This window comes from Musca autumnalis, unplaced genomic scaffold (assembly GCF_047663935.1).
Source record: "Musca autumnalis isolate F117 unplaced genomic scaffold, ASM4766393v1 scaffold_5, whole genome shotgun sequence".
Lineage (NCBI taxonomy): Eukaryota > Metazoa > Arthropoda > Insecta > Diptera > Muscidae > Musca > Musca autumnalis.
The window spans coordinates 48,858,074-48,872,050 of NW_027412088.1; the positions used below are offsets into that span (position 1 = coordinate 48,858,074).

The window sequence follows — 13,977 nt, forward strand, 5'->3', positions numbered from 1 at the left end:
CCATTGTGTCAAACTGCTTTTTTGTGGTGACTTTTGTTCTAAAACATGTGCAATATTATAAAATTTATACGAATACTAGCGGACCCGGCGAACTTCGTCTCGCTATTAAGGAATAAAATTTCATACAAAAACTCAATTTTCGATTTTTCCAATTTTCCGACTTTTCCAGAGAGATTTTCCAAAATTTTCTTCCGTAAAGACCTTCTCCTCGAAAATACGAATAACTGACAAAAAATTTTACAGAAATCGGCCTAGCCGTTCTCATTTTATGAATTACTATACATTTTTTACACCATTTTTATATATATAGATATAATCTTTTTGTTATATAGACACATACCTTTTGTTTAAATCCATTTTATTTGTTCGTTTTTATTAACGTTTTAAGAAATTTGTCTGTTGTCGTCAACAAAATCTCTAACGACTAATTTCACAGCGTTTCTCGTAATAAAACGCCTCTCGTGGTAGCAAAATTGTAAAAGAATGGCATACAGAGTTGTAATATCTCGTATACGACATACATAATACCAATTAGTCGTTGCGAAAATGTCGTGTACGACATACATAATACCAATTAGACGTTACGACACGTCAATTTGCAATTTTGGATACGACTACGCCAACCGTAATAAGGCTGATTAATTATGAATGGCTGGCTGAAAGAGCGATTTTAGCGCCAATAAATGTGGACGTGAACGAACTAAATCATAAAATTCAAGAGTTGTTGCAGGGAATATGGTGTCATACAATTCCATTGATACGATTTGTGATACGACCGAAGCTGTGAACTACCCACCGGAGTTTTTGAACTCATTAGATTTACCAAGCATGCCACCGCATAAATTTAAACTGAAAATTGGATATCCGGTTATTTTACTCCGTAATTTGAATCCACCTCGACTGTGCAACGGCACGCGATTAGTAATTATCTAAATGGGAAATTTCGAGGCAAACATATATTGTTACCGCGCATCCCTATTATACCCACAGATGTCCCAATTCAATTTAAACGACTTCAATTTCCAATACGATTGGCGTTTGCTATGACTATTAATAAGTCGCATGTGGTATAGATTTGAGCACACCGTGTTTTTCACATGGACATTATACGTGGCATATTCCCGAGTAGAAAACCATCAAGTTTGGTTGTTTTGGCTAAAGATGGAATAACAAAAAATGTCGCGCATGAATTGGCTTTAAAGGATTGATTGTTTTAAATAAATATCAAAATTAAATATATTAATATATACATATCCAGGTTATTAGTCACAAAATGTTAAACATGTTTACAAGACTTATGTTGGTTTGGTGTTTGTAAACTTAATTGTAGTTCCATAATGAAGATCACATCAAAATGCATTTTAAGCAAGTAAAAATTTTTCTAAATCATAAAATTCCTTAAAATTAAAAGGATGAAGAATCCAAACTACGGGCCAGCAACGCGGACCGGGTCAGCTAGTTTTAATATAATATTATACTTAATTATTAATAATAGCGTCTGTTTTTTTCCTTTAAGCATCTAAAGACCTTCCATTTTAGGTGCAACAATTTCTTCAAATATGCCGTCAATATGACTTTGATTCCAGCTAGGTGTTGTTAGATTGGATGTACTGTTTACGTTGGTCACGTTCTGTGGATTGTAATAGCTGGCCAGATCCGAGAAGAAATCGTCGAAGAAACGTTGATAGATGAAGTAGCAGCAAGCGAATATGAAAAGTCCCTTAAAGACTTTATCCACACACCACATGCTGAAATGAATTTAGAAGAGAGGAGAAAATTAAGAAATTAGTTTGACACGATATAAGTGAACTGAATGTATTTAAGTTCTATTCGATGAATTGATACTTACATTTTCATATGCCTCTTGGCAGCTGGTATCGTCTCATCTGACTCCTTGAGAATAAGACGTCGGGCACACAATAGACAATCCGTGAAATAGTCAATTAAATCGAATTCAATTTTCTCCACCACATATGTCAAACGTTCTCTATTGTTTAGTATCTTTCGTGCATTGTGAGTTCTGGTGTTATCAAAATTCCACTGGGCATTGGCATAGTAACCAATTACATCAAGTCCCTTGGTAATACGTTTTTGTACACGAATTAAACTAAAAGCAAAAAAGAAAAATAATTTTCTTTAAATTTCAAGAATTGTTATGAAAATATTTGCTTACACTGGTGGGTAGCCGATACAAATTAAAAGAAAATCAACCAATATGGCCGGCAGCCAATGGAAAAAGATCATTGCCAACCAATGTAGTATTATGCTTGATTTCATCGATCCACCTGGATACCAGGCAGCGCCATTAAGCGGTACCCTATTCTCAATAACCCAACGTCCCATTTCAATAATTTCTTTCCATGAAACTTTTATTTCATTCGAGCTGGAGAGGTGAAGTATAGGAACATCGAATTTTACTAGATCGGGTGTTAAATATGCAAATGTAAATACGATAATTCCATTTACAGCAACATCGACTGGCAGGAAGTCTCCATTGCCATTTTCTTTACAGTACATGGTACGTATAACACCTTTGCCGGCACCAATTAGTAGGCCGGTGGGACCGTTTATATTGTCTGTCCATCCTCGAAGGGGTTCTCGCCAAACTGGAATAACAATTGAGGGCCGTATAATTCCCGCAGGCATTTTACCGAATCTTTCCACAACCAAGGCCTCTGCTAAAGCCTTCGTATAGGAATATGAGTTGGGTATGCTACCCATAATTTCTTTCTCAACCGCGGCCATATCTTTGTCACTCAACATTTCACAGAGGCTTATAATGCTATGCGGATCTGCAGGTGGATCGTAGGCTTGTTCAAATAGATGCTTAACATGAACATGACAATATGTTGTGGAGATATACCAAAACAATTGAAGATTTTTAAATGTACTGGCTAGATCAAGGCAGTATTTGGTGCCTCTGACATTTAAAAAGACGGCTTTGCGTAGAGTTTCATCAAATCTGTGGAATAATAGAGGGCGAAAAGACGATGTGAAAACACGAATTAAAGGGTACATGGATTGATAAATTTACCTCACTGTTGCCGCACAATGTACCACTAAGTTTACTTCATTTCTTAAGATTTCAATGTTCTCTGGAGATATGCCTAATTGTGGTTCCAAAACATCTCCAGCAATTAGTTCGACTTTACTTAAAATCCATTCCAAGCTACGCTGTTCTTTTAATTTATCAAAGAGCTAAATAAAATGGGAAAAATAAAAATATGAGAATATTTTTATTACAGAAGGTTAAGGAGATGTCCATCTTCGAAGTCAGCCAGAAATGACCGAAGAAAGCATGCCATACTGTTTGTGTTTCGAGATCTTAAGAATCAAAATACATAATTCCAAAGGAATAAATGTAAAGCGGAAAAGACAATAAACGTTTGAGTAAAGTTTTGAATAACTTCTGGTGGAATGAAGAATTCGAACTTGGTTGCCGTTTTTGGAAGCGATTTTCAGCCCCCATAAACGCGTTGGTACATAAGCTGCCTCGCCTGCTTGCCTTACTTGTCTGCTGCATTTCTTACATAATAGAAAAAAAAGAATAAAGAAGGCCGAGCCAACTTTGAACAAGTTGCCCTTTTCTTTTTTATTCTTTTATCAGAAGCAACCAAGGCAAGTAGGCGAGACAGCTTATGTACCCAGCCCTTAAGGTTAAAATACAATGAATTTTGTTGCTTGCTTCACGCTTGATTTCATGTAAAAGTCTAATGGCTAAGTACTGCCTAATTAAAATGCGATCTTGCATTTCTTTATTCTTGTACATAAATTTAGGCTTTAAGCATGAATTTCTCATTCTGTTCGCACCTTTAACTCTCTCGTTATTTGTTGTCGAGCGCCATCAATCAATTATCTGTTTTATCATGGATGGATCTTTGTGCCGCCAACTAATCTCGATTAGATTCAACAGAATGATGGGCCCTCTTTGAACTTTTGAAAGCTTCAGATAATCTTCTAAAGGCCTCAGTACATAAGAAGCCTCGTACATGAATAAAGGAAAAGGGTAACATTTTCGAGTTATGTTAAGACTTCATTTCAGATAAGACTTCATTTGACGTATACGCAAAGTAATTGACAGTTGGAATCCACTCGATTTCGTAAATGTAAATCATGGTACAATAATACAGGTAGCATTATCATGCCAGCTGATGGTAACATAATGTGTCAATTGCATTGAATTGATGTCAAATTTTGACATCTTATGTTGCCAACAATTGCCGATGCGGCTACCTGTGTACTTGTACCATGATGTAAATGTACTATAATACTTACAACATTATCTAATATTTCTTTGAGACGTTCTTCGGGAGATTTGCCTTTTTTCGGCCTCACCAATAGATAGATTTTTTTCAAACCACCACAAGATCTAGAATGAAATTCATGACGTGATAGCTAGTTAATAAATAATTTAATGCTATATACATATGTAGTGCGCAGGATCAACATTTTGAGACAAGAAAACTAGTTTATGAGGGTTATTCTGAATGAAAACTCCCTGTGAGTTTTGTCTCGATGCCGTTTCAACTTAACTGAGAAAGTGAGAAAACTCACGTGGAGTTTTCATTCAGAATAAACCCCTTTGTGTTTTGCTGGAAAACTTACCTCAATAACTTTTCGACAAGAACTTTTCCCAGAAATCCAGTTCCACCCGTAATAAATAATGACCGCCCAATGTAACACTTAGCAACGCGATCCTCTTCCTCATCATTGGCATTATCGATTTTTACAAATCCTGGATCTTTCTCAAATTCAAATTTTGGTTTGTCGGTGCGTTTTTTGAGAAGCGTGGGTGCAACGGGAATTTTATCTAACATTGTGGAGGGAAATTTTTGCTAAAAAAGGTAAATAAAAATAGTGTAAAGAATTATAGAAACATTTGAGAGTGGCTACACAGTTGATCTATATTAAATGTCAAAATATTAGATAGTCCCGGGCCACACTACAGTAATTTCTCTAGATCGACGTCCATAGTAGAGTAAAATCATAAAATTGCTGTAGTAGGGAATTCGATTTAAGAACACCTAATTTCATGATTTTTTTAATGAAATTCACGCTAGTGTGGACCGGGACATATAGAGAAAAAGGAGAAAAGATTTACATTAAGGCCTGGGTACATAAGCTGCTTCGCTTGGTTGCCTTGCTTTCCTGCTTCATTTCTGACATAACATAAAATAAAAGAATAAAGAAGACCGAGCCAATTTCAAACTAGATTGCCCTTTCCTTCTTTATTCTTTTATTTTTGTTATGTCAGAAATTAAGCAGGAAAGCAAGGCAACCAGGCGAGGCAGCTTATGTACCCAGGCATTTAAGGCCTCGACACATAAGAAGCATGTCATTCTTGCTTAAGTTATATCTGGTAAATGACTAAAGACCAAGTTCGACCTAATTCAAATGTGATTCTGAAACCTTTTTATTAGGTCGAACTTGGTCTTTAAGGTCTGGGCATGTTACAATAATACAGGTACAAAGGGAAAAACAACTGATTATCACACTAGTTGTCAAAATGCATTATTGTGAATAAAATCACATACAGAGGGTAAACAAGCAATTCACAGTAATGCGTTATTGTGAACAATTTTGACGTTTGGTATGATTTGATGTAAAGGGGTGAGTACATAAGCTGCCTTGCCTGCTTACCTTGCTTGCTTCTGATAAAAGAATAAAAAAGAAATGGGCAACCCAGTTCGAAATTTGTTCGGCCTTCTTTATTCTTTTATCTTTGTTATGTCAGAAATGCAGCAGGAAAGCAAGGCATCTTATGTACGCAGGCCTTAAAACCTTCTTATTCCACCACATAAGCTGCCTCGCCTGATGGCCTTGCTTTCCTGCTTCATTTCTAACATAACAAAAATAAAAGAATAAAGAAGAAAAGGGCAACCTAGTTCGAAATTGGCTCGGCTTTCTTTATTCTTTTATTTGTGTTATGTCAGAAATGAAGCAGGAAAGCAAGGCAAGCAGGCGATGCAGCTTATGTACCCAGGCTTTTAAGGTAGAAACACAATGACATTTGTTGCTTGCTTCACGCTCAATTTTAAGTAAATGAATAATGGCTAGGTACTACCTAATTCAGATGCGATTTTAGATTTCTTTATTCCTTTACACAAATTCAGGCTTGGATAAGCATGCATTTCTCATTGGGTTCTCACATTTAACGCCTCGCTAGATAAGAAGCCTCGCCGCCTGGCTTTCTTTTCGGGTAATTTTTTTGAGAAGTATGGTCTTGCCACTCAAAAAACTTGTACCATCGTAATAGTGGGCTTGAGTGCAACCTGTTGCAAGAAAAATCTGAAATTTTGTTTGAGAGTTATAGGCCATTTAGGCATAACATCATTAGCCGGATTTAGCGCATTATCAGGTTTTATTTGCTAAATCCGGCCAAAATCTACCAGATTTCCCATACAAAAATAAATCCTCGTATTGAGTGGACTTGTTTTAAATCCGACATAAATCCTCGTATACAACTCTGTTTTCTGCAACATGTTACTAGAAAATACAAAAAGTTGCAAGCTGGCACAAGAAACAAGGTAGATGTATCGGTGAACTGCTATAACCAAAAAAAATTTTAAATTTATAACAAGGCGAAAAAAATTAAATTTGCTTTGATATAAAAAGTTGATTTTAATCAACTAATACCCCGGTTACACCCACTGGGTTTAATAGATCCAGTGGGTTAATCTTTGCTGGTTACACTTAGCTTTTCGAGGATATAAACTGTCAGCTGATGTTTGTTTACGTATACATACAAAATAACTAACAAAGTCGTGTTTTACACTTTTGCAATTTCTCGTATGAGATATCGTCCCCTCTGTGCTCATATTGGTATATTTTACACACAGGGATACATTTTTGTATCATGGTATGAAGCTTACTTTTTGTTAAAAAAGTGTCTAATGTAAAAAATAAATAATTTTATGATTTTCAAATAACTTTAGATTTATTAACTCCATAAAATCTCATGCGACCAATCGTAAACGTGTAAAACACGACAAACTCTGTTGCAAAAACAGTTGCAACTTTTGGTACTTTTTGAGTAGAGTTGGATTTTTTTGCGCAAATACCGAATACAACACTGTATTTTTGGTGGATTTGTGCCGGATTTAAAATAAACCCAGTCGTAAGAGGATTTAATTTTTGTATAGCAAATCTGGTCAGATTTGACCAGATTAAGCAATAAATCCTCATGAAGTGGGTTAACCCGGCAAAAAGCTGTAGTGTAACCGTTCTATAAGACTAATATTTACGATGTCTACACGATAAAATAATTCTTTATTTGCTGATATGCTAATTAATCAGTTGCATAATGTGCTAACATTTTCAATATTAAACAATAAATTCGTAGTTTTCCGTATGTTTTTTGAGACGAATTCAATTAACAACAACTTCTTTTGACGTTTCAAATCTGAACGAATTTTTGGGCTGATGCATCTACCTTGGTAATTGTGCTATGAACAAAAATCAGCTGACTGCCATATAAATCCTCTAAAATGTATATCTAAATGCAATGAGATTTGTACTGGGTTTTTTTAAAACCAGTTGAGGATTTATTGCAAGTCTAATAGCCCATTTAGATATGACTTCATTAGCCGGATTTAGCACATTATCAGGTTTTATTTGCTAAATCCAGCCAAAATCTACCAGATTTCCCATATAAAAATAAATCCTCGTATTGAGTGGATTTGTTTTAAATCTGGCATAAATCCTCGTATACAACTCTGTTTTTTGCAACATGTTGCTAAAAAATACAAAAGGTTACAAGCTGGCACAAGAAACAAGGTAGATGCATCGGTGAATTGCTACACTAAAAATAATTTAAAATGTAAAAATTTGTAAACAAGGCGGAAAAATTAAATTTGTTTTGATGTACAAAGTTGATTTTAATCAACCAAGACTACTATTTACGACGTCTAAACGATAAAATAATTCGTTAATTTATTTTAGATGGGCAAACTGCGATAAAATAATTCTTTATTTGCTCTCTAGTTAGCATTAGTAGCATAATGTACTAACATTTTCAGTATTAAACGATAAATTTGTAATTTGACGTACGTTTTTTGAGACGAATTCAATTTACAAAAAATTCTTTTGACGTTTCAAATTCGATCAGATGGGCTGATGCATCTACCTTGGTAATTGTGCTATGAACAAAAATCAGCTGACTGCCATTTAAATCCTCCAAAATGTATATCTAAATGCAATGAGATTTGCACTGGATTTATCAAATCCAGTCGAGGATTTATGGCTAGTCTAAATGAGCTATAAATGAGCTATTATCAGAAGGAGTTGACATATATAGTCCATATTATAACCTGATTTATGCCTTGTAGAAATAGTGCGATGTATGGAATTAAGCGGTTACTGTCTTCGAGAGTTCGTGCGCATCATTTTAGTAAAAAGTTTAGAGCTTTTGTGGGGGAGGACCGATATAGCCCATCTTAGAACTTGATTTAAGTTTGCGCAATCCAGTTTCGTAGTCCATATTCGAACTTGATCTATGTCTGGTTGAAATATAACGATGTGCAAAGTGTGGACGAAATCGGTTAGACCCTTTAAGAGTTATCGTTCGAAAAAATTTTTACTTTTTTTTGGGGGGGGGGGGGGGGGGGGGGTGTACCCGATGCGGTGGACCGATATGACCCATCTTCGAACTTAAACTAAGTTGGGACAAAATATTACGAAGGCCAAATTTTGGACGAAATCGGTTAATTCGTTCGAGAGTTATCGTGCGCTCCAGCAAGCCAAACGGACCAGGGGTGCCAAGTTGGTGGTTTTCCCGCTACTTGTGGTGATTTTTGACTTACAAAAACCACTGTTTAAGCAGAAATGTCAACTGTTTTAAGGTAAAAATCGCTACAGACCTATGGTGCGTATGTGGCTGTAGCGATTTTTACCTCGGAACAGTTGGCATCCCTGAAACGGACATTGATTGCGAATGCGATTGACCCGTCATCCCAGAACAACATGTGCGCCATTATTTTTATTTTGGGATTGGTATGTCCCAGAAGGCCTGCTCATCTGGTCAATGCCGGAACTCAGAGTAACCCGGGGCCATAATTTTGCTACCTTTGTCACCGTCTCATCCACCATAGATCGGAGTCGGTGAGATGCAACGGAATTCGTGAGTTGGTCCATTTAAGGAATTGTTCAGACCTGACATTCCTAACAGATTATACCGATACCGATATTGTTTCGTGCTGCGCCAACTTGATCCCCAGTGAGTCTTCGTCACTGTCATCGGATTATGAAACACACCAACAACCTCCCCAACAGCAGTACCATCCGCAGTTTTTAACACCGAGTATTGCTGTTCCAGTTTTTGACATTGTGACATTCCTGAAGTTTAACTTAGGTGCTGTGATGAATACAATGTTCTTCGCTTGGATAGTGCGAGAGGTGGAGGTGGTGGACTCGCAATCTTATTGCACCAGCCTTCCCAGTACAATGACCCAGACTTGGAGTGTAAGAAATTAGCGGTAAAGTGTGGAACCGCCGAGATAGAACTGTCTATAGAAATGTGTATATCCCGCCGATTAATAGCTGTGTCCCGCGTCATTTGCCTGATATCAGGCCACTGGTCCTAGGAGATTTCATTGCGCACCATGAGTTATGGCATTCAACCCTAGGGAATGAGAAAGGCACAGGGCTGCCTAATCAAATAGATAGCTCCACATATTGCACAATGAATGTGGACGCAACCACAAGGATTAAGACCGCGGCACATACGATCCGTTGAGCGTCGCGTTACAACAACCACATGAAAACTTCAAGAACAAACTTGGCATCATTTACACATTTTTCATGTGGTTGTTGTTTTCAACGCGCAACGCGTCACCCAACGGACCGTATGTATTTGACCCTATAAGGCCGCAGCACATGCGGTCAGTTGAGCGTCGCGTTAAAACAACTTCATGAAAACTTCAACAACAAACTTGGCATCACTTACACTTTTGTCATGTGGTTGTTGTTATTAACGCGTGATGCGACGCACAACGGGTCGTATGGGCCGGGGCCATTAGAGGAAACTGGCATAGTTCGCCTGACATATCCACCTGGTCTGACGAATGACGTGACTTGACAACCCTTCATATCCGTTGTCATAACCTTTCAATGCCGCACTTTCCTTAACTATGAAAAAGGCAGGGATTTAGAGGATTCACCAAACAACGCTTCAGAGAACTTGCCCGTCACTCTGTTATTCGGGTATCAGAGAGGAATTTTCGAGATATCAGATATACCTTTAATAATATTTAATGATTCTGTTTTTTATCACTTTTAAAGTCCTTTTATACACTTTGTATCCAATTTTTTTTTAATTATTTCTAAATTTTATTTGAAGTTAACACGCACAGATATATGGGCAAACTGTTTCAATTTTATATATTGAAATTTGATTATATCTATCCAATTGATGATAATACAAGATTTGTAACACTAACGGGTCAGAACAAGAAGCTGTAAACTCAGTAATTATAACCATCATAAACTCCTGATTGTGTTTCAAATTCCAAATATGAGGGAGGTATAACAATGAAGGGAACATTTTGCAAGTTTAAAAAAAATATTTCCCAGGAACATACAATAACGGACAAGGGAGGACAAATCTTAAGGCCTACTTACATAAGCTGCCTCGCCTGGTTGCCTTGCTTGCTTCTGATAAAAGAATAAAAAAGAAAAGGGCAACCCAGTTCGAAATTAGCTCGGCCTCCTTTATTCTATTATTTTTATTATGTCAAAAATGAAGCAGGAAAGCAAGGCAACCAGGCAAATCAGCTTATGTACCCAGGCCTTTATGTCTTCGAGTTTCTATTTTTCGGCTAAATTAAGTGCACACCCATCTTAAGGCCTCGACACATACGGTCCGTGGAGTGACGCGTTAAAAACAACAACAACCACATGAAAAATGTGTAAGTGATCCCAAGTTTGTTCTTGAAGTTTTCATGTGGTTGTTGTAGCGCGGCACTCAACGGACCGTTTGTGCCGAGGTCTTAAGATGGATGTAAACTTAATTTAACCGATAAATAGAAACTCGAGCCCTTTATTGCTGAATACGAATGGCGATACGCACAGTGTTAGACCCACAGTTGAAGACTTAAAGGCGTGAGTACATAAGCTGCCTGGCCTGCTGACTTTGCTTCCTTCTGATAAAAGAATAAAAAAGAAAAGGGCAACCCAGTTCGAAATTTGCTCGGCCTTCTTTATTCTTTTATTTTTATTAGCTTTGTTCCTTTACTTTTTTACTTTCAAAAAATTAGTTCTGCCATTTTTTACCTGCAGAAATTTTGCTGGTAGCCTGTGGTAGAAGAGAAAGCCATTTTCGCTCTCTCTCCACTCTCACTCTCTTAAAAATTGCTTCCAGTTTAGGCCTTAAAGGCCTACGTACATAAGCTGCCTCGCCTGCTTACCTTGCTTCCTTCTGATGAAAGAATAAAAAAGAAAAGGGCAACCCAGTTCGAAATTTGCTCGGCCTTCTTTATTCTTAAGATGGATGTAAACTTAATTTAACCGATAAATAGAAACTCGAGCCCTTTATTGCTGAATACGAATGGCGATACGCACAGTGTTAGACCCACAGTTGAAGACTTTAAGGCCTGCGTACATAAGCTGCCTTGCCTGAAGGCCTGCGTACATAAGCTGCTCTGCCTGATTGCCTTGCTTACCTGCTTCATTTCTGACGTAATAAAAATAATAGAATAAAGACGAAATTTCGAACTGGGTTGCCATCAGTTGGAAATTGGGTCGGCCTTCTTTGTTCTTTTATTTTTTTATTGAAGCAGCAAAGCAAGGCAATCAGGCAATGCAGCTTATGTACGCAGGCCTTAAGATTATTGAAAACGATTAAAACATATGTATCTTTCATAGGCAGAAACTTCATTCTTTCACACTTAACCGACACATCATATGGCCACCATTAATTTGCCAGACCGGTTTTATAGCTAAATTAACATATTGACATCCACTAATTATAAACACACAATGTAATTAGAATGGATTCACATAGTTAGCAGATCTAATTGTGCAGAATAAATACGCACATATTTAAAAATTAAAATATATTCCCGTTTTAATTTAAATGAAATTTCTTTTAAATAAAATACAATGTCAATGACATTTTTGGAGTTAATGTAAACAAGTAAAAAAGTATCAGTTGGCTTTGCCGACAGAGATATACTCTCAGCGTGTGTGAATTGAACCGGTTATATAATAGGCGGGACGAGATGTATGGAAGGAAAAAAAACACCATATAGGGCCCGTTTCGTTTCTGATTCCTTTACTGAGAAAAAAAGTCCACTAGACCATATGCCTGAGGTGAAAATAGAGCCTACCGATTTTGACTTGAAGTTTTTTATCCACATGCCCAAAACTATCTGAAAGAGCGTTCTAATGCTTTTGCGATGTACTAGAGAGTACTTAATTAGCTCTGTTCCTTAACGTGCAAGAATCTTCAAGTTTTACCACTTTTTACTCGAAAAGCGTTCCTTTACTTCAGACACCATACAAATCATATGGGAGCAGTTTACATTTTGTACTACTTTTACCGGTTTTACCATTTTCAAAAGTAAAGGAACAGACCATTTATTGTCTTGGCTACAATTATTGTCTTAAGCGGGTTACTTACTTAGCTGGCCCATTACAGAACATTTGTTCTATAAGCCGAACTAAGAAAGGATCTCCAACTCTCTCTGTTTACTGCTTCGCTTTTTGGAATACCGCGCTTTTGCATCTCTTCATCCACTTGTTTGCTCCATTTAAGCTTAGGCCTGCCAATTCTGTGTGCACCGCCATGTGTCAGTTACTTCCTTTACCGATCGACCTATGATGTCAATGTCATAAGCATAAGCCATATGTTACCTGGTTGTTTGTATATATTGTGCCACTTCTTTTCACCTTCGCATCTCGTATAACCTTTCCCAGCAGAATGGTGAAAAGATCACACGAGAGGCCATCACCTTGTCTGAAACCTTTTTTGGTACCAAACTCTTCGGAGAGGTTCTTTCCTATTTTAACTGACGATCGAGTATCAGTTAATGTCATTCAATATAGCCGGATGAGCTTTGCAGGGATACCAAATTCAGACATGGCTTGGAATACCTTTGAAAGCAGGGGGCAGTCGATCTGCATTTCTTGGGTCTTTTTCAGGATTTGTCTCAAGGTTAATATCTGGTCAATGGTGGATTTGCCCGGTCTAAAGCGGCACTGATATGGTCCAATAATTTCATTGACCATAGCCTTTAGTCTCTCACACAATATGCCAGATACTATTTTATATGCAAATAGGGAGCAGACTTATGCCCCTCTAATTGGAGCACACAGTCTTATCTCCGTTCTTGTGGACTGGACATAGGATGCTCACGTTCCAATCGTCGGGTACGCGTTCTTCCTGCCAGATAGTGATAACTAGTTGATGCATGCACCTTATCCGATTTTGAACAGTTCGGCTGGTAGGCCACCTGCTCCTTCTGCCTTATTATTCTTCAGCCGGTTTATTGCTGTCTTTATCTCATCTTGACCGGGCGATATACATGTAGTACCATCTTCTGGGATTGGATCTGTGTTATCTTCGTTGGCTTCGTTAGTATTGGATACCAGCAATTTGGAAAAATGCTCTTTCCATATCCCGAGCGACTAGCTGTATCACTTACCAAATTACCCTGCTGGTCTCTACAGGAGGGTGCGCCTGTACCAAAGCCATCAGTTTGATGTTTTACTTTTTGGTAGAACTTTCGGACTTCATTCTTGCTCCTGTACATCTCGATTTTTTCACACTCCCGCCTTCCCATATCTCTCTTTTTCCTGCGGGAAAGACGTTTCTCCTCTCTCCTTTTCTCCCGATAACTCTCTCGTGAGCTACGTAGAGTAGCCCTATATGCTGCATTTTTCTCTTCGGTAGGAGCACGACACTCCTGGTCATACAATGGATTCCTTGATGAAGGTCTCTGGTATCCATGTATGGATTTTGCGGCTGTTTGCATGGAGTGG

At 37.6% G+C, this 13,977-nt stretch overlaps 2 protein-coding genes across 2 annotated transcripts in view; both read right to left on the minus strand.

The window, feature by feature from the left end:
• LOC141404628 (fatty acyl-CoA reductase 1-like) overlaps positions 1 to 13,977 on the minus strand; it is a 382,118-nt gene that overhangs the window by 40,397 nt on the left and 327,744 nt on the right. The gene's annotated exons all lie outside the window — the stretch shown is intronic.
• Positions 1,520 to 4,817, minus strand: LOC141405960 (putative fatty acyl-CoA reductase CG8306). The gene is made up of 6 exons (XM_073990922.1): positions 4,606 to 4,817; positions 4,276 to 4,369; positions 3,035 to 3,198; positions 2,174 to 2,962; positions 1,850 to 2,107; positions 1,520 to 1,748 (listed from the first exon to the last, which is right to left on the minus strand). Exons 1-6 carry the CDS (start codon positions 4,815 to 4,817, stop codon positions 1,520 to 1,522), a joined length of 1,746 nt encoding a protein of 581 aa, XP_073847023.1.